Below are 18,802 nucleotides of genomic sequence, written 5' to 3' on the forward strand. Positions count from 1 at the left end.
GATCTCTGTGCATAGCTGAACTACGTACAAATACATATTAGTAAGCAAGCATTGTAAACATGGTCGAGAATTGATAAAGGAGTGAGAACGAAATTAAAACAAAAAAACATTAAACCAATCCACTAGTCGGCATCTTTCAAACAAATGTATCACCTCCAAGGCCAGCTTCAAATAGGCAAAAAAGAGATAGGTGTTGCAGCCAAGGGCTCGGTAGGGTGTGAAAAAACAAATGTCAGCCTCCACTACAGGTAGCCACCAATGGCCAAAGTTTTGTCATACATCATAGCCAAAGATTAAAAGTAAGTTAAAAGTAAATTTTGACAACTTTATTATTATTATTATTATTATTATTATTATTATTATTATTATTATTATTATTATTATTATTATTATTATTATTATTATTATTATTATTATGTCTTGCATACAAGTGAGCAGGACCAATAATAAATCACAAATGCCTGATGAGGGCAAGGTAAAGATTACATTAAATGTTAAAAAAAAGGGGAAATGTTTGTTTTTCTTTCTTTCTTTTTTTATTAAACATCTCTCTGTCTTTTCCTATCTATCTTGTCAGGTTCCTGAGGCGACTGGGCCAAGACATGCACACTCCAGGGGGACAGTAGATGAGGCCTAGGCCATTACAGGAAGTGCTTCACCGAAGAGAAACGTCAACCAGTCAGGTCTGGTTTAGTGGTGGGTGGTTTGAGTGTGAGCTTCAGGAGGGCGGGAGTGAGAAAATCATGTGTCAGTGCTCCACACAGTAGGTGTGATTATGTTGCTCCACAGGCCTTTCGAAAATGTAAAGGCCTTCATTCATTTTGAATTTTAATAGTGGAAGTTTAGGCCCTAATTAAGAACTGATACACACCATTTCCCTAAAGTAAAACATGATGCTAGTAATGGACCATATTTTGTACTTGTATCTATATAAATTTCATGGAAATTGCTCTGACAATTTGCCTGTAAAGCAAATTTTTGTGAGTTTAAGTTAAAATCATTAAAGTCATCCATCCATCCATCCGTCTGACCATCCGTCCGTCTGCCCATCCGTCTGCCCATCCGTCCGTCTGCCCATCCGTCTGCCCATCCATCCGTCTGTCCATCCATCTGTCCGCCCGTCCATCCATCCATCCATCCATCCATCCATCCATCCATCCACCCATCCACCCATCCATCCATCCACCCGTCCACCCGTCCGTCCGTCCGTCCGTCCATCCATCCACCCGTCCGTCCGTCCGTCCGTCCGTCCATCCATCCATCCATCCATCCATCCATCCATCCATCCATCCATCCATCCATCCATCCACCCATCCATCCATCCATCTGTCCATTCATTTTCTGAACCACTTATCCTTACAAGGATTGTGGGTGTGCTGAAGGAATGATGTGTGTGAGTGTAGATGGGGGTGTCGCTGTGTGGGTGTCGGAGTATTTTTTTTTCCAAACTGTCCTATTGCTGTTTTGTTTTATTTTATTTTTGTTGTTGTTTGCAAATTAGATTGAATTTCTATGTACAAAAGGTGCTATGTAAACACATTTACGTTTGATTTGAAGTGTTTATATGCATTGCATGGTTCATCTCAGCTCATACACCAGAACATCAAGAGGAGACCATGTCCTATTTCCATAATTGCAAAAGAATTTGGCAGTAGATGGATGTGCGAGACTATGCTGGTAGGTCATTGTCCTAGGGAGCATTCAAACTCATGCAATTATGCGACTAATGATATGATTGGAAAGTTGTCTTGATGAAGAGATCAACACGATTGGCTGAATGTGGTTAGAAATGAGCGGAGAACTACTCAAATGGCTTCCAGGTAATCGCTTAATGCAATTTGGAGGTGACATGTATATGTGGCAAAAAAGGTTGGAAGAGGATTACAGCTTTCAACATGGTGACAGTGGTTAGACTGCTAGGTAAATACACCACTTGGAAAGGTTAAAACAAGAGAATGTGTATTGAATCTTCATAAACTAGTTCACCAGAAAAGAGGAGAAAGGATAATTCCTTCTGCCTTCTGCATTCGGCAGATTGGTGAGTGATATAGGAGAAGCTTGAGCATTCCAATGACAATTGGAGATGTTGCCAAACAACTTCCAAAAATCACTGTTCTATGAATCAAAGATTTTACCACTGTCCAGCCTTCCGAGATTCCCGCCATTTTTTTAATTCTCTCCATCAGGGGTGTAAAACTCGTTTTTTTCGCAGGCCGCATTGTAGTCATAGCTTCTTTCGGAGGGCCATTATGATGGTCAACCCAAGTAAATGTATGAGCACCTATTATTATATACAGTAAAAGCTACAAAACAAACTGACAAATAACTCGTTTTCAAATCAGACTAGCAAAAACTGGTCAAATATTTAAAAAAAAAAAAAAAAAACATAAAAAGTGAAGACAATTTGCAATTCTAGTAATGACACACGAATTTGATGCACAATTTGTCTTTGCGGGCCACATAAAATGATGTGGCGGGCCGTATCTGGCCCCCGGGCCTTGAGTTTGACACCTGTGCTCTAAATAATGGTACCATAAATAGTTTTTAAACACCAGTTTCTTGTAATTGAGTATTTAACTTATTGTATTGTATTGTATCTTACTGTACTATATTTTTGCATTCAAGAAATGAGATTCATAAAATGCGCAGGCTGAATATTAGCAGTGACATTACATTCGGACTTCAGTTCAATCAGTCGTACCCAGAGGCTCTACATCACAACCTCTGTGGAGAACAACTTCAGTCATCTGGGCTTGTAGATCATTTATATGTAGAAGAAGAGAAGATAAGTCACCCCATCTTTTTTAAATTTATGCATGATATGGGCCACTCAAAGGTCATCACTTGCACCGATTCTAATCATCACAAACCACCTTTCTTTCTCAACTCTCACTTTTTGCTCAGGTAAGGTAAAAATATTGATTAAATTTCAATACATTATGGTGAACATGGACCGAAAACTCATTTTGTTAATTTAATTGCCGAGCATAATTGACCAAATGAATCACCAATGTAAAAATTGAAATGGCAGCCATTGAAAAGCATGGCAAGATCTTTTTTCATGGCATTTATCAAGTTAGAGAAAGGACCTTTGCAAGTGGAAATCCTGACTGTGCTGGAAGGAAACATTACAAATAGCCTTTCACGAGTGAGCTGCCCAAAACAATCAAACCATTTAGCAATAATTTCAAAACCACATCTAAAACTCTTCCCCCTCAGGTCAGTCCCCAGACAAATGACTCACATATTGGGACTTTCCAGCCAATGACAAATCAATCTGAAAACCCGTATTGCTTCTTGTACAACTCACTCTCTCCCGTCCTCTTCATCATTCCCTTTCTACCTCTCTTACCTCCCTGGACCACAGGGGTTTTACATTGACTGGTTAGATGTACGGGGTCACGGGGGTTACTCTGCTTGAGCAGGAAATATATAAAATTGATGACAAAAGCTCAGAAGTCATCCACCTTGAGTTAGAGGCTCACTTCACTTATCTTTCTCCATCGGTCCGGGCTTTTCATTAACTCCATCCGTCGCCTGTCTTTTTCGACTCATATCTCCAATGTTAGATTCAAACTACATATGACTACAGCAATACAGGTTCCAAGGATCAATTAATTTGGGTGCCATCAACTCTCATCTGCAGAAGTAGCCATGACATTTTCTAAGCTTTCAGTCTACAACAACAAATACATGCTATTCTGGATTAATGTACGAGGAACAAAGTATGAGGAAGGCCCAAAGAGGATAACTCTGCATAATACTAAAGTGATGATCCATAATGAATAATTATTCAAGGAAGTACATACCACTTTCTATGTAATATTATGTTTTGTAATAATTCCAATGAAATAAATAATGATCTCCTATCCCAGCGGTAAGTGGGGTACACTCTGAACTGGTTGCCAGGCAATGGCAGGCCACATAAAGAAGACTGACAGTGTGTTTTCAAAGCAATTGAGGAAAAATACAAAATAAACATGTTGTCAATAACTTCAAAAATAATGAACAGAATCCAACACTTTTAGATGGTGGATTATTGTTTCAACAAAAACAGATATTTGTTTACCAGCACTACCAAAATCTACTTCCCACATTGTCAGTCTCAAAAAGTAAATATGAATATACAGTATGCTGACAAAAATATATTTTACCTGCTTCTACTCCACCCGATGGGAAATTACCCTATAAAGGAGGAAGAGCGAGACTAAAAATATATTTAAGGAATAAGCGGGGTGGATAAAAACCAGGCTTGGGACTTGGCATGCTGAGAGAAAAAGCTTTGGAAAGACTTTAGAGAGATGCTGATGAGAGACTGAGAGGGTTTTATTGGTTCCACCTGGTTGGGAGTGGTAAACCAAGTGTATGCCTCACTTGAGCGCCTGCATACTATATTCCACTACTCTTGCAATACAGGACAAAAATGAGTACAATGAAAACATCTTTTAATCGTAACTTCTGGTCCTTGAGAAGGTTTGTGGCAAAATTCATTCATACAGTTCTAATCACAAGGGTACAGGGTCCAGCAGTCGAAGACAAGTACACAAAGCTAAAAACTCTCATTCCTCCAAACAGCGGGAGCTCACAAGTAGAAAACTTCCCCATACGCCTGACATGCTTACATGTGGGGGGTAACAACAAATCTTAAAATAAACGAAAGACGTGTTTAATATGTTACTACAAATACTTTACAAGTGATGAATTAATGATACAAAATGTTTAAAGAAAATATTTTACATAAGCTCTGCTGTTCTTTAGAATTTCAAGAAAAATGCTCCTATATATTTTTTGACTCAAACGGTGTGATATCAGTATGGTATTGGAGACCAAAAAAAAAGGGGTCGGAATATAGCCAAGACAGCATCTCAGTCAAAGATAGTCAAACCTGTCCTTGCTGAATAGAAAAATGGGTCACTGAAACTCAAGTGCCACTAGTCTCTTTAGAACAGGGGTGTCAAACTCATTTTTCTCGCGGGCCGCATCGTAGTCATAGTTTCCCTCGGAGGGCCATTATGATTGTCAACGTCTTCTATATTCACTATAGGCTACAAAAAAAAACTTACTCTTAAAGCATTAAAACATGTTTTTATGAATAACTGGAGTGTCTGATAGAATATTACACTCAGATTTTGTATTCATTCAATGTCTCCTGCTAAACCAACTAAGGCAAAGTTGTGTACCACACTTTTTACTATGCTATGACCATACAAACTTTATATTTATGTGCACAGTCCAGTGCCTACAAATACCCGGCCAAACCAGCCATCTTGACATCCCAGAATACGATCGCTCCCTTTAATGTCGATGCGTCCCATGTGGCTTGCCCATCCGCTTTGCTCCTGTTCCAAGAGCCAATATTATTTTTTCCCCTGCTCACCTATTCCACATTGCCTCTTTTGTCCTCCTTCATCTCCAGCCAAGTCCTCATTTTATTTTCCTCTGTATTGCACATCTGATTTGCTCCTCATCTTTTTGTCTCATTGCTGCCAAAATGTCTTTACCGCTTTCTTCAGCATCGCTTCCTAAGACACCCCATTTCATTCACCATTTCAACAGCTTTCTTAATAATGTATTTTAAGTTATCCATCTTTCATAACTGATGTTTTTTTCAGTGTTGTATATACTGCAATGCTTGGAATTTCCTACATATTTGTTTTATATTGATAAGTTGTGATTAGTTTTTTTTAAATGCTAAACCAAAACAAAATAATTTAGACACATGAACTGACAAGTGAAACGGGCTATGGTAAAATGAGCTGTTTGTAAGTCCCATACTGAGATGGACAGTAGATCCCTTTCCAGATGGAAAATAAAGGAAACAAGCACACGCTCAACAAGATTCTTTCCTTGTGTGCTTACTCTTGCCAGAGCAGGATGGATGTTGTCCTCTGAAATCTGGAAGAAAATTTGTCAAGATGATTTCACTCACTCCACGTTTTTCTCATGCTCCTGTGGATTGCCCTACATTTACCCCATGCTTACTTCCACAGAAACAGTACATACAAAAACACACGAGTATACGTGTTTGAATATTTATAGCAAGATATTGTTGCTATGGTTGTCCAGGAAATTTAAAATACTATCCCTGGTTGTGACCTTTACATGACTTCATATGTATGACATAAAATACACAGACTGTCAAAAATATGAAGATCCATGCCCTTTCAAAGACAGTAACCCTAAAGTATTTGCACCATTCTAGCTACTCAGAACAGTATCCAATTAAAAAAAAAAATTTTTTGGGAGCGTGCTGGGCTAGCCTCAAACAGCCAGCAGGGGCCTACCATGTACATTGTGAGCCAACTATAGCTCCGCTTCATCCAGTCCATGGCAGATGGCAGCAGGAGAGAACAGATAGGACGTGGTGTGTGTGTGTGCGTGTGTGTCTGTGTGTGGGAGAAGAAAATAGTGTGTGGCCATGTGATGTCTTCCTCTTAGAACATATGGTAAAACATAAAAAGACACTAACACCTATAGGAGGCATCCAGTAAAGCAAATCTCAGATTTCTGGTACTGGTAATCTGATTTTTGTGTCTATCAACATCTTTCTGCTCACAAACACTTGCATTTGTGGTCAAACAGTTCTTCCATGAATTGATTGTGAATTATTGTCTCAGAACTGGAACAATGATTAATAGTCTTAAGGTAGGGCTCATTAATTATTGAGTGGAAATGTTTTTTGTATTCACATTTGTTCTTTTACCAAGCAAAAATATTTATTTTTATTGGAATAAATCATTCCATAGAATTTTCACCAAAATATTCGATAGCTACAGCCTTCTGGCACTAAATATGTTTGATTATTGTTGCTCCTCTTGCATTATAAATCAAAAACATTTTGCTGTTGAAAAAACTAACTGGACACTGCCAGCTTTACATGGAACGATATGATATTTTAGCAATTTCATAGGCTTGATGAGCAAGACAAGAGATTTCCAGCCGTCAGGTAATTTGAATAGCTTCTTCTAGTATATTGATGATCTTACAATCATTTAATGCAGTACTGTACACTGTAGTTGCAAAATGAAAGTCAGATTGTGAGTTCTACTTAACACCTGAAGTAGAAACGCTTAAATAATCATGAAGACGTTCACTCTATATGTGGCAAACGCACTATAAAAACTATCAAGGTAAGATATCATCATAACAACACTGCGAGAGCTCACTGAAGTCCATTTTGTTATTTATTATGGCGTTTTCACACTCTTTCATACTGCAGGACCCACCTCGAATGATCGACAGCTTGGCATTGACTGTGATCTCGCCCTCGCTGTTCTCAGCCACACATTCATAGATGTTCTCATCACGTGGTGCACGTAGAGGCTGAATTCGGAGCACGGCGCCGGCACCCTCGTCGAATTCAATGTTCTGTTGGTCCAAAGTCAAGAATCATTGTTTGGAATTCAAAGAAAAAAACACTATAATTTGAAAGACTGCCTGATTGAATGAGTACAACAGTAGCCAAGGAGGTCATATCTTTATATGCCCTAGATGACTTTTTTGATTTTCTGCACCCATCACCATAAAAAAAAAACATAGTTGGCGGCAACTGACGTCAATGGTGCTCCTCGTTATGATTCGTGTTGGTGGCAATGGATGTTGATGTTTTTTTTAAAACAGAAAGTGAACACTTCAAATAAATATGCCGCTGCCCAAATACTGCTGGACTTTTCTGAAATGTAAAAAGTTGAATTAATTTGTTAACCAGAAAGATTACACAATGCAATAGGTTTTGTATTACTAAACTTTAATGCATGGTGCGTTAACAGCCCAGCTCAGCTCTGCTCACAGTCCGGTAGTAAGGCCTGTGAGACCAGTGGTTCGGAACCTCTGTTGTATATAAGGAACCTCTTAGATCCCTAAGTTTTCTTAACTTACTATGCAAGCAGCATTTTTTAAATTAAAATATTTTCAAGCTGTAATGGCTGCCAAGTTGAGATGGTCATTCAGAAAGTCCATCTGACAGCAAACCCAGGCTATTTTTCCAAGGGCGGGTTAACATTGAAGCAAAGAGGGGCTTCCTGCGGAGATCTTTTGGTTGAAGCTAAACTTTAAGATTTAAATAAGTGTCTTGAGCAGCCTGCTGCTCCATTGGTGCACATCCCAGGGATGAGCAGCTAATTAGGCAAAAACACTGCAGAGCGGAGCATCACGATCAATATCAAAGCATCTCTCTTGAGGCTAGAAACTACAAAAAATAAATCAAAAATCCCTCAAATATTTTTGAACATTTTATATATATATATATAAATATATTTTATTGCAAGCTAAAAGCAGTAAGAGAAGTGTCCGTTTTCGCAGGCTCCATTATGCCCTTGGCTTTGTTTCCCACTTAACATGCAGCAAAGCAGGAGAGCACAACTTTTCATTTTGTCCTCTACTAAAAAAACGGAGTCTCCCCCGATTATGTTGTTATTTCTTGCTTTTTAAGCTCTCTCCTATGTGATTCCCTTGATGCCGCAGAATGTGTACGCCTATCTCTGCGCACTGCAGTTGTTAATGATGCAACTTTTCAATTAAAAGACACTGAGCATCAATCAAAAGTTTTAGTGAGTCCATCCAGAAAGATTGTATCAGGTTGCGGGTTAGGTTGCAAGGCACGAGGGGTTTATTTTGCAAATGTGACATCAGTCCTTCAAGTGTAGAGAGGACAAAAGACCAGGACTTGCGTGGCACGAATGGCTGATGATCTTGTGGTGAACAAGGAAAGAGAAAGTGGTTTGGACTAATTACTGATTGAGATTTGACCCGGAGGTGAGAAGAACCATGAAATGCTGATATTTGCCTTTGAAGTGAATTGTTTATTGAATTATTGAGTTATCAAAGGCAGTCTCTAAGCATAAAGTCAATTGACTCACCTCTATACGCTGGGAGTTGACCTTTTTGCCTTTCTTATTCCAGCTAACCCTTGGCTTGGGGTCACCTGTCGCTTGGCAGACAAAGGACACTACACCCCCGGAGACACCTATCTGGTCAACAGGGACTTTTGTAAACCGTGGTGGTACTGTAGAGAAAGAAAGGAAGAAGAAACATGAGCACAATTAAGACAAATCTGTCAACATGAGTTAACTTATATGCATTTAATAATCGTAATAGAAATGAATCATTTGTGCTGCACTTCACATTTCAAAGAAATCTCAAAGCTCTATAGTATAAGGCCAGTTCTGGATGTTACTCTTTAATTTTAACAGCAACCCACACAAGCAACCCTCTACTTGCAGCCTGTCCACTGAAGCTTACTCTCTATCTTTCACCCACACTATTGGAGCTGAAAGGTTTGACAGGAAAAATACTCAAGAAACATAATGCTTATACAGATGAAGTAGAGAACCTAACATGATTTATGGTACAACTGTGAATTGAGTTGTTCCAAATAGTATGGAGGACTAAGTGAAAATTTCATATGGAATCATCATTACTCTAAGAGGCAGGAATGGAAAAGTAAGTCCATTTTGCCATTTAACTGAGAGAGAAAGACAGAGACAGAGACAGTGACAGTGAGAGAGATAGTGAGATAGTGACAGAAAGACAGAGTGTCCTTGGCAAGATGATTCATTTGAATCATAGAGATGTGTGGTGATCAAACGGCAAGCACAAAACGTCAAGTTAATAATTAAGAGATCGGAGGGCAATGGCAGTCTCCAGGCACCGCTAAACACATGAAGGAGAGTTCCTGCATTCATTATTGGGTAAAGGAAGATAGGGAAGCACCATATGTAAATGCAAAGTTAATCCCCTTGCACTTATAAATAAAATCCCGATATGATATGATGCAAACATTAACGCAAGATACTTAAGTATGATTGACTGTAGTGTGATATTGGTCCTGAAAGTTAATGCTGGGCAAATCAATCCAAATATCCAGAGTATTAATACCAAGTCAAGTATCAATATCAGATTGTTGAGATCAATATCTTAGTTTCAGTTTTGCTCTTGTATGCACTGCTGTGTTTTTACCAAACAGGCAAGGACACTTTTGTCACAGCAAAACAGGCAGACTTTCTTCCTCCTCCCTCCTCTTGCGCTTCGATGTTGTGCCGTCACGATGTTGTGCCGACTTAGCAGCGCAAACAAGCACATCAAGTCCACACTGGGTGACTTTTTTTTTTAACAAAGAGCTTTACAGATTGTTTTGTTGCTTGATTTTTTTTTTTTATTATGCTTTATCCAGTTGTTTGTTTGTTTTTCCAGAACAATAATACATTTCAATTTTTGCCCAACATTTTTATATCACAGTAGTGGTAGGTTGTCAGCCAGTACAAGATTCATGTGGTTATTTGAATTACAGCTGGATGTTATTGTCAAATCCAATTATGAATTCTGGAGCTTCTTTTGGGATTCTGACTTTTTGTAAATTTTATTATACAACAAAAACGCTGAACAAAACCTCCACCAGCTTGACCTCTTACTACCTATATGTATAGGATATAATGTCGTTGCTTGAAATATCTTAAGGACTCCCTCCACCATCGTACTATGGATGACATCCGAAGGACAATTGTACCATGATGTATTGTTTTCCTGACCAAAGTCTTCCTCTAAAAAAAATGATAGGATAAGACCACACAACTTGTGTTTATCTGCTTGGCAGGGGGAGCCAGCCTGAGCCAAAACGGCTAGTCACAGGGACTCCTATAACATTTCAAGTTGCTGATAATAGAACACGTCAACGCAAACGCTGCTGGCTTGCAAAACTCCCACTGAGCGCACAGACGCTTGTTTCGTTAATACAGCTACCACCTGCTACTGGCTGCTACCTCTGTTGGACCCGATAAGACAAAATAGGCTGGCAAAGTGATTGTAAAATAGCGAAGAGTGGAAGGGCCTCAGATAAATATGAGAAAGCTCAATTTTCACTACTCTACTGTTATTTGATAGGATAGTGTGGCAAGAGAACCGGGGGTGTCTTTATTGACTAATGCAGTAATAGATGGGCAAAAGCTTCTTTGGTCATAAATGGTCGCCATTACCCACTGAATTAGCGAAATGGATGATAAAATGACACAAAGGCCTTCTGTGATTTGCAGAAAGGAGAGTAATTGGAATCTTCAGGAAGCAAAAAGATCTGTTTTAAAATCCACTGTTTGAAAAAAAACAGGATGCTATTCGATGTAACAAGCACTTTATCCATTGGGTGGTAATTCGAGTAGAAATGATGGGAGTAACATTTTGTTGCAAATGTCATTGGCCATTCAATACATAAGAGCTCAACTTGTATAACTAATGCTATCATTGTTCATTTGACTTGACAAATAACTATTTATAAATATATTGCGTTAAGTCGACAATGAAGGCCCAGGTCCGAATTGCACCACCCGCCACTACATGCAGTTCGCAAACACACATGCACAGACAAAAACATCGACAAAGCCAATTCACACAGGCTCCCTGGGTAAGCGCCATCACCATAGCAACCAGGCCTTTACTTTAAACCATTGCTTGTCTTGTCAGTAGGGTTTCACACACAATCACTCACATTCAACCAACAAAGACCAAGCAACTTGAACTATCTGGATTTCTTTTACTATCTGGATTTCTTTTAAGTTAAGAAATGGTGGTACAAAGTTTACAGCTTGTTGTAGATGGAGCTACTTTTCTTCTCTGCTCTTCCCAGCAAGCAGAGCATTTCGATCATAAATTTAATCACATCTAATCAGGTATTACATCGTAAAGAAAAATGTCCAAAAAGCGCTTTTTGCAATTGCATGGATTTGGTTTGTACTTTACAAATTCTTTGGTCATTGCATCATAAAGTGTATCATCAATGTCAACTGCACTGCGAACAAACTTCTGGGACTGTTCCGGCAGGATGTAGAAATCTTGTCTGAAAGAAGTATTGGTAGCAAGATGTGGAGAGTAAGTGGCAGAATTTCTACAAAGAGTTGCATACTTGTTATATGCACAAATTGGTCCCATTGAAACTGCCGTGGGTAAAAAAAAAGCAGGGAGTGTGGGGGATGAGCCTGTTGATACACCACTAAGTATTCTTTTGCATACTGGTAATAACATTAGTTTGGTAGAGATTAACTCATTTCCACTTTGGTTCGAGGAAGAGCAGGGTTGCAAAAACACAAATCGTTGAACCAGACAACGTGTACTAACATTTCCAGTTGATAATATGAAATTAAGATTCACATGAATTTAGTTTGTAATTTATAAAATGATAAGGAGGTGTGGGGACATTAATAAACACATCTCTTCTAAAATAAAAATCTTTATTATGTTTTAACATGTCGCTGTGATTGCACACTCTTCTTATTTGCTCTTTGTTTGCCTGTGATGGCTGTTTGGCTGTGGGTGCACTTATGATGTCTTGGCTCATCTGAATACTGCTTCTGTGTGGTGTGGTAGGAGGAGATGGCAGTGCGAGAAAAGTGATTTGCATTTTGATGTAGGAGTTTATTTAATATCTTTTTTGTTTGAAGGATGTTAGTACTGCATCATTACGAATTAATTACCATACATCTAATTAATCAGATTGTTGATTTTGTTTTGATATTGTAAGAATAGTTTGTGACATTTTCAGTCATTTTTAGAAATCTAATCTGAAATCTCACTGTCACTATTGATTTGCTTTTTTGGCGGCAACTTTCCGATAACAGCAAAAAATAATGAAAAAATAGGCCACAACACCAATGAAGATCGTGAAGGCCACATCAAGTGGACTCACACTGAACGACTGCAATGTCGCCATTGGCTTCATTGCGATTACGATGCACTGCTTTGTAAACATAAATTTAAGATCTATTAACAAGGTTCAACGTCTTTGTCGATGAAGAAAATATAAAAACAATCTGGCCAATTTGGAGGTCAACCAGCATTGTATGCAAACGGGGTATTCTTTAAATTCTACATCCCTATCAAAATGTTTTCTTTTCATGACCCTATTTGATGTGCAGTCTAAGTTTATGGTGTTCAGCTGCAATACTGAGTGCTTGTTTATTCTTTAAATATTCTAAATTATTTAACTGGGGCCAAAGAAAAGGTTTCTAAACTGTTGCCATCTTCCAAGAATGCAAAGACTGCCAAGAGACTTCTTAGTGCATGGCTTCTTTCCTGGCACTAAATAAAAGATGAACCTGTTTTCTTCCCATTTCAGAGTGAAAAAAATGTAGATTATAACAATTTATTCGGGCCAATCACACAACAGCTGGGCGCGTGTCAACTGAGCTTGACAGTCGGTTTTATAAATTAGGTGAAAAAGATAATGTGTGAAAGAAAGAATGATTGGCAGCGAACAAAGACAAGAAACTGATAAGTAAAGCTATCAAAACAGGGCCAGGAATGCACTTTTTTTGCTTACATTCAAAACCAATCAGAGTAGAGTCTTTCATAGCACAACTGGTTTTAGTTTTTGAACGATTCGGTTTACAATTGATATCGCCTGAATTTGGCAAACTTTTTTCTTCTTCTATCTATTCCGTTTTTATTTGAAAATCATTTAACTTGACTGCTCGTTCTCCTGAATCAAGCTCTACACAGAGCATTTGATGCACAACTATTGAACATTTTCGTATTGAATGAGCATCAGCACAAAACTGCAACACATTTATTAAATGTGAACGCTGAACAAGCCACTTTGAGGACAAAAAAAAGTTCCTGGTGGTAGCGGCACTTTGATGAAGGAAAGACTAAAGAATTCAAGAAAGCTCGTAGCAAAATAGGAAAACGGCAGATTCCCCATCTAGACAATAACCTCTCCATAGTGCGTCTGTGTACGTACATATTTATCCATACGTACATACGTATATAGGAATATGTATGTATACGCATATATGGATATCTCATCCTCCTCATTACTTCTTGCTGAATAAATGCATAACAATGTCGTGTAGTACCACATGTCTGTGACAATAAATATGTCCAAGTCCCCTAAGTATTCTAACGGCACCTGCAGAAATGAAATATATTAATGCACCAATATATGATTGAAGGTTTTGCTGTTTGGATTTACTACCCCATCGTTCCTTCTCTTTTGATTAAAAGGTCTCCATTTTATTGTGATTTATGGACATGAATTGCAAGGAAGGGAGGTCAGAGGGAGATAACAGCAGGGAAGATTGACATGCTTTTAGTGGGTTGTTTCCAAAAAGATATGTTTGTGGGTGGCGTTCAAGCAAACACATTCGTGACGGTAATGTTAAGGACTAGGAAGAAACGTGAATAGTTTAAGAATGATGGGAAAAGCAGTAAATGGATCCACGACAGGCAAGAATACAGAGATGATAATGATGATATAAGAGAGATGTGTTTGAGATAGCAAAAACGTTTAAAGGTGAGGAACATTTGCTTTAAATTTGACTAAAAATGCATAGATAGTTCACCCTTTGAAAATGCAAGAGGAAGAAAAGACATTTGCTTGTCACCTGTTTGTGTGCAATTTGAGATGTTGTCCACCAGCTGAGCCATAAACACTGCACAATCACGTGACCAGACTCTAAACCTTCATGCAATCGAAGCAAGACATTATATGTATTGCAACATGATGACAATTGATTCCTCCTTAGATTTGAGCTACCCGTGAAGGATGTACCCATATTTTGTAGATTTGATTAAATGTATATTATAGCAAAACAATATTCCTTTAATCATGATCACGATCGCATTTAAACCGGTTTGAGTATACAATAAATACTGCATCTATAGATGATTGCTTGTGTTATACTGCCCCATATGTCCAGAGGAGTGAAGCTACACGGGTATATTGTAAGTTGCTACTTACCTTTCAAAATTAAAAAGCAGTACGCTGTTCTTGTTTACAAAAATATATTATAAATTTGTCATGCACTTTAATGTGTTCAGCTGTACAGTGTTGTGTTATTAATATTAATTCACGTTAATTTGTCTAGCCGCTGTAGTGTGTTGTGTTATTAATGTTAATGCACTTTACAAAATGTACCGTTTTTGCATCTACAAGATGCCAGAAAAATTAAGTTGCTATTGACTTCAATATCAGAAAACAGTGTGTTGGTGCACATACAATTTCAAAAATGTAATGAATGTTCATGGTGTGAAATTTAATTTTTTCAGACACTCATAATGAAGTTATGATCTCATCACAAAAATCTTCTTTAGCTTGACGGAAATCGTCCAAATAAATATAGTGTCAGTATTTTGATATTCTATGCAAATGGTTTAATGTACAGTGAATCCCACACATATAAATTAATATACAAAGAAAAAAACACACACAAGCAAAGGATTTACAATTGATGAACATTCCCCCAACCTTGTTAACACTCATGTTCTGTTCTGTTTGAAGAACTTCTTTGTTGTTTCCCTTCTTAATGCTGATCTAAACCCATCTTAATGGAGAAATTATGCCGAATAAATCTGAAGTAGGAGTTGACAGGTTGGAATAAAACGCAACTAATTATTGGAGGGATACCAATAATAAAATGGTAGATTTAACTCTTCATATTGATGTCAACCATAATGGTTTTCTTTTTGTTCTAGTGTGATTGATAGACAGACTCCATAAAGTCCGAGTCTATAAAATATCTGTAAAGTTGAGTTAAATCACTTGATTTGATAGGCCTAAATGATCAATTGTAATATAGTGATATGACAAGATTGGACTTTCAAATAATTCATGGATTTTTGTAAATTAACAATTATGCTTCAGCTGGCCTGCAGTAAATCTAAGGTGATGGGTACCATGACAACCAAATACTTTGTGAGAGTGTCTGTCAACTGTCAACCTGCCATTGAGAGGACTGTGGAATTCCACTGGTACTTACATAAGGCATGTGAGCCAGTGAGCAGCAGTGATAGCAGCAGAGTAGTAACAGGCAGCAGGAGTGCAAACGGGAGATGAGCAGCACACCTTGTGGCCATCTTGGTTCCAGTGGGCGTGTGTGATGGGGTAGGGCAGTGATAGGGGGGGGGCCTTATCTCTGACCTGGCTGGAGAGCCGAGGCCCCAACGGCACGGGGAAGATTGAGTTTTGCTGGCAGGATGGTTTGGCACTCTACAAGAAAAAACAGACAGAGTAAATGTTTAAACAGTTGCCTTGTGAGATATACTTTCAGATTTTTTTTTTCCCAGTTCAAAACAGTTTGTCTCTTCAGTCTCCTCTCACCAGAAAAAAAAATCCATGTTCCTTGAGCTTAGTTCCATCTATCTTTAAATTGGCAGACAAATGTTCCAGTATAAATGTACGAGTTTTGCAGTTCCCATTAGATCAACAATGAAGATTAGAGAGCCTGCCGTGTAATAGCATTAGCCTACATTACATTATCCAGAATATGTTGTATACTGAGGATGTCTGTCTCCAAACTTTGCTTTCAATAGTTCTCTTACAGCTTTGACCTTGATTATTTTCTTGATAGCGCAGGAATACGATCTACAAAATAAAGGTTTATAGAATACACTATTGTAAGTCTGTAGTTTCTATTTGGATTTCTATCAGCCTGAGAAATACTACTACTGCACAAAACCCGCAAATCCTATTGAAAAACAAACCATTTTCTATCGTCTGCCATTTAACTTATTTTAAAAATGCATGAGGAATGCAGTGGAAGAGGGCACACTGCCAGAAAAGAGTGGGCGGCTTTGACACACCCATCGTAGCTTTCAACAAAATTCAAAACTATTTCTTTGCCTATCGGTTGAAGGACGTCATTGGTAACAACTAAAGGGAATACAGACGGATGGCAAGAGCAATTGTCTCGGTGACTGAGAGAGTGATGTCTTTTGTTCTCACAGTAAACAATGTTTGAGGTACAGGAAACCTTGCCATGCCAGTGGGAGATTACTCCATTCGTGCAGAGGATGTCCAGGGTTATGATTTATGGTCCTCTCCTTAGGGCATGCCTATTTTTATCTGCACTTTAGCTAGCTATACAAACTTCACAACACAATTACGACACCTATTGTGGTTGAACGTGCAGGCCAAACATAACCCTAGGCTATATGTGGGATTCAGTTTAAAGGTGGCTCCGCATGACTCTCTTCACTGCAGTTCAGCGCTCAACGTAAAACTAAGACTGAAGAGATAAGGCAGAATTTAGGCATAGGCAGAATAAGGCAATTTTACCAATGTCGAGACTGGCGCTATTGTTGCTGAAAATTCAGAATCACCTGTGTTCAAAAAAGCAACTAGAAAATGTTGTGAATTATTCTGACTCTTCCAATTAAGAGAAGCGCTGTGAAATATATATTTATTTTCCTGCTACCAATGTGTTGGACGAGTTTGTGGGTTATCAAACAGGTACAAATTCTTTTCTTATCTAACCAGACTACTTCTTTTATTATTGGTTTAGTTTTTCGGGTGATAATATTTTCAAAGGCGAGTTGGGGACAAAGTAGTAAGAGGTCACTAACGTTAAACCCAAGAGAGGAACTGGCTGACAATTTGTGTTGGAGCTTATTCCAAAGATTTTTGAAGGACGGGACAACGGTCGTACATTCATCCTCAACAAACTCATCTAACCATGGCTTGAGGAATCTTTCGTTTCCACAAACAGAAAGCATCTCTCAAATATCTTGGTAAAATGACAGCTATGCAAACTAAGAAATTTAGCACCACCCCTGATACCATTAAAAGGCGGGTCCCACAACCTGCCCACTTCCCTACCCCAAAAACGGATCATTAAATCTGCCAGTGTACAGCAATTACAGCAAGAACGATGGCATCATTTTCACTGAGTGATGGTAGTCACCAGTTACTGGGCACGTTCACTTTGTCAGTCTAGCAATACATTAAGATGATTTTCATTTACATATTGATACTAATGTGTTTGATTGACTGAGAGTGAGAGATGCAATAATAGGGCAGGGCAGTGGAAACTTGGGAACACTTTTACGGGATGGAGCCCTCTTGGAATATGGGTTTTCCACAAAAAACGGGGAATATATGTATATTATATATAATATATCATATATTTAAAAATATTGAGGGGAAAAAAGTGGTGTGAATATGTGAATCCGCAGGGCCAAACCGCAAGGATGCAGGGGTTCACCGTATACGGATTCTAAATATATCTTCCTGATCAAAACAGCCATCTTTCCAATCCCCCATGTTCTTTTTTTCTACTCCCTCATTTCCTCCTCGTGCTTCCTCCACCTTCAAACTCATGCATACTAAACTATGCTTGCATTGCAGATGTGCAGCCGGGAATCACATGAATTTGCATGGAACTGCAGGACTATTATGTAAATGGTCCTGCATACCTCCCAGCATTATTCTTCCATTTCCATCTAGTATATCCTGCAAAATCTGGATCAGAGTAACTTGAGATGGGGCACACCTGTCATTAGCTGCTATGCATAGGGAAGCCCCACAGGAGGGGAGAATAGCTTGCGCAACAAAAACACCCGTTGCTGAAGGATGCCTGAGGCATTTATATTTCAAGTGTAACTTACATCAAGGACAAGCTGCCCCACATTTGCAGGTGAAGTGGTATGTCAAAAATATTCTATAAAAGCAAAGATTAAAATATGATTTAGTTTTAAGCTTTGGGAAATGTTAAATGGACAATTCAGACCTTTCCTTGTTGTTTTAAAACTGTTTTTAAACTGTCAAAACAAGCTAAATATAATAGCAATGGTGTACCAGAACACGAGCAAAAAAAGAAAACTGAAAGAAAATGCATGTATTATTAGTTATGGCATCAAATGAGCATGCATTTTGACTTTAAGGTTTGCATGAGCAAGGAGAACTGCAACACCGTGACCTTATTACGAGAATGCAAAATTCCCAGCCTCGGAAACCTCTCATGGGGTTTCCTTTCCCACAAGCCTCTGCCCTTTACTGTTTCCAAATTCACCACCCCAGCAAATATTGTATACAGTATATGTT

The 18,802-nt window shown here is 38.5% G+C and overlaps 1 protein-coding gene across 6 annotated transcripts in view; it reads right to left on the minus strand.

Annotated features, from left to right (window-relative positions):
* Positions 1-18,802, minus strand: part of ptprsa (protein tyrosine phosphatase receptor type Sa) — a 120,240-nt gene that overhangs the window by 75,392 nt on the left and 26,046 nt on the right. For all 6 annotated transcript variants that reach the window (XM_061296807.1, XM_061296805.1, XM_061296802.1 and 3 more), the window contains 3 exons: positions 15,741-15,970; positions 8,859-9,004; positions 7,227-7,368 (listed from right to left, as the gene is read on the minus strand). In XM_061296807.1, the coding sequence (XP_061152791.1) occupies positions 7,227-7,368; positions 8,859-9,004; positions 15,741-15,837 (385 nt within the window). In that variant the 5' untranslated portion in view covers positions 15,838-15,970. The remainder of the gene's footprint in view (positions 1-7,226; positions 7,369-8,858; positions 9,005-15,740; positions 15,971-18,802) is intronic.

This window comes from Syngnathus typhle, linkage group LG14, assembly GCF_033458585.1.
Source record: "Syngnathus typhle isolate RoL2023-S1 ecotype Sweden linkage group LG14, RoL_Styp_1.0, whole genome shotgun sequence".
Classification (NCBI taxonomy): Eukaryota; Metazoa; Chordata; class Actinopteri; order Syngnathiformes; family Syngnathidae; genus Syngnathus; species Syngnathus typhle.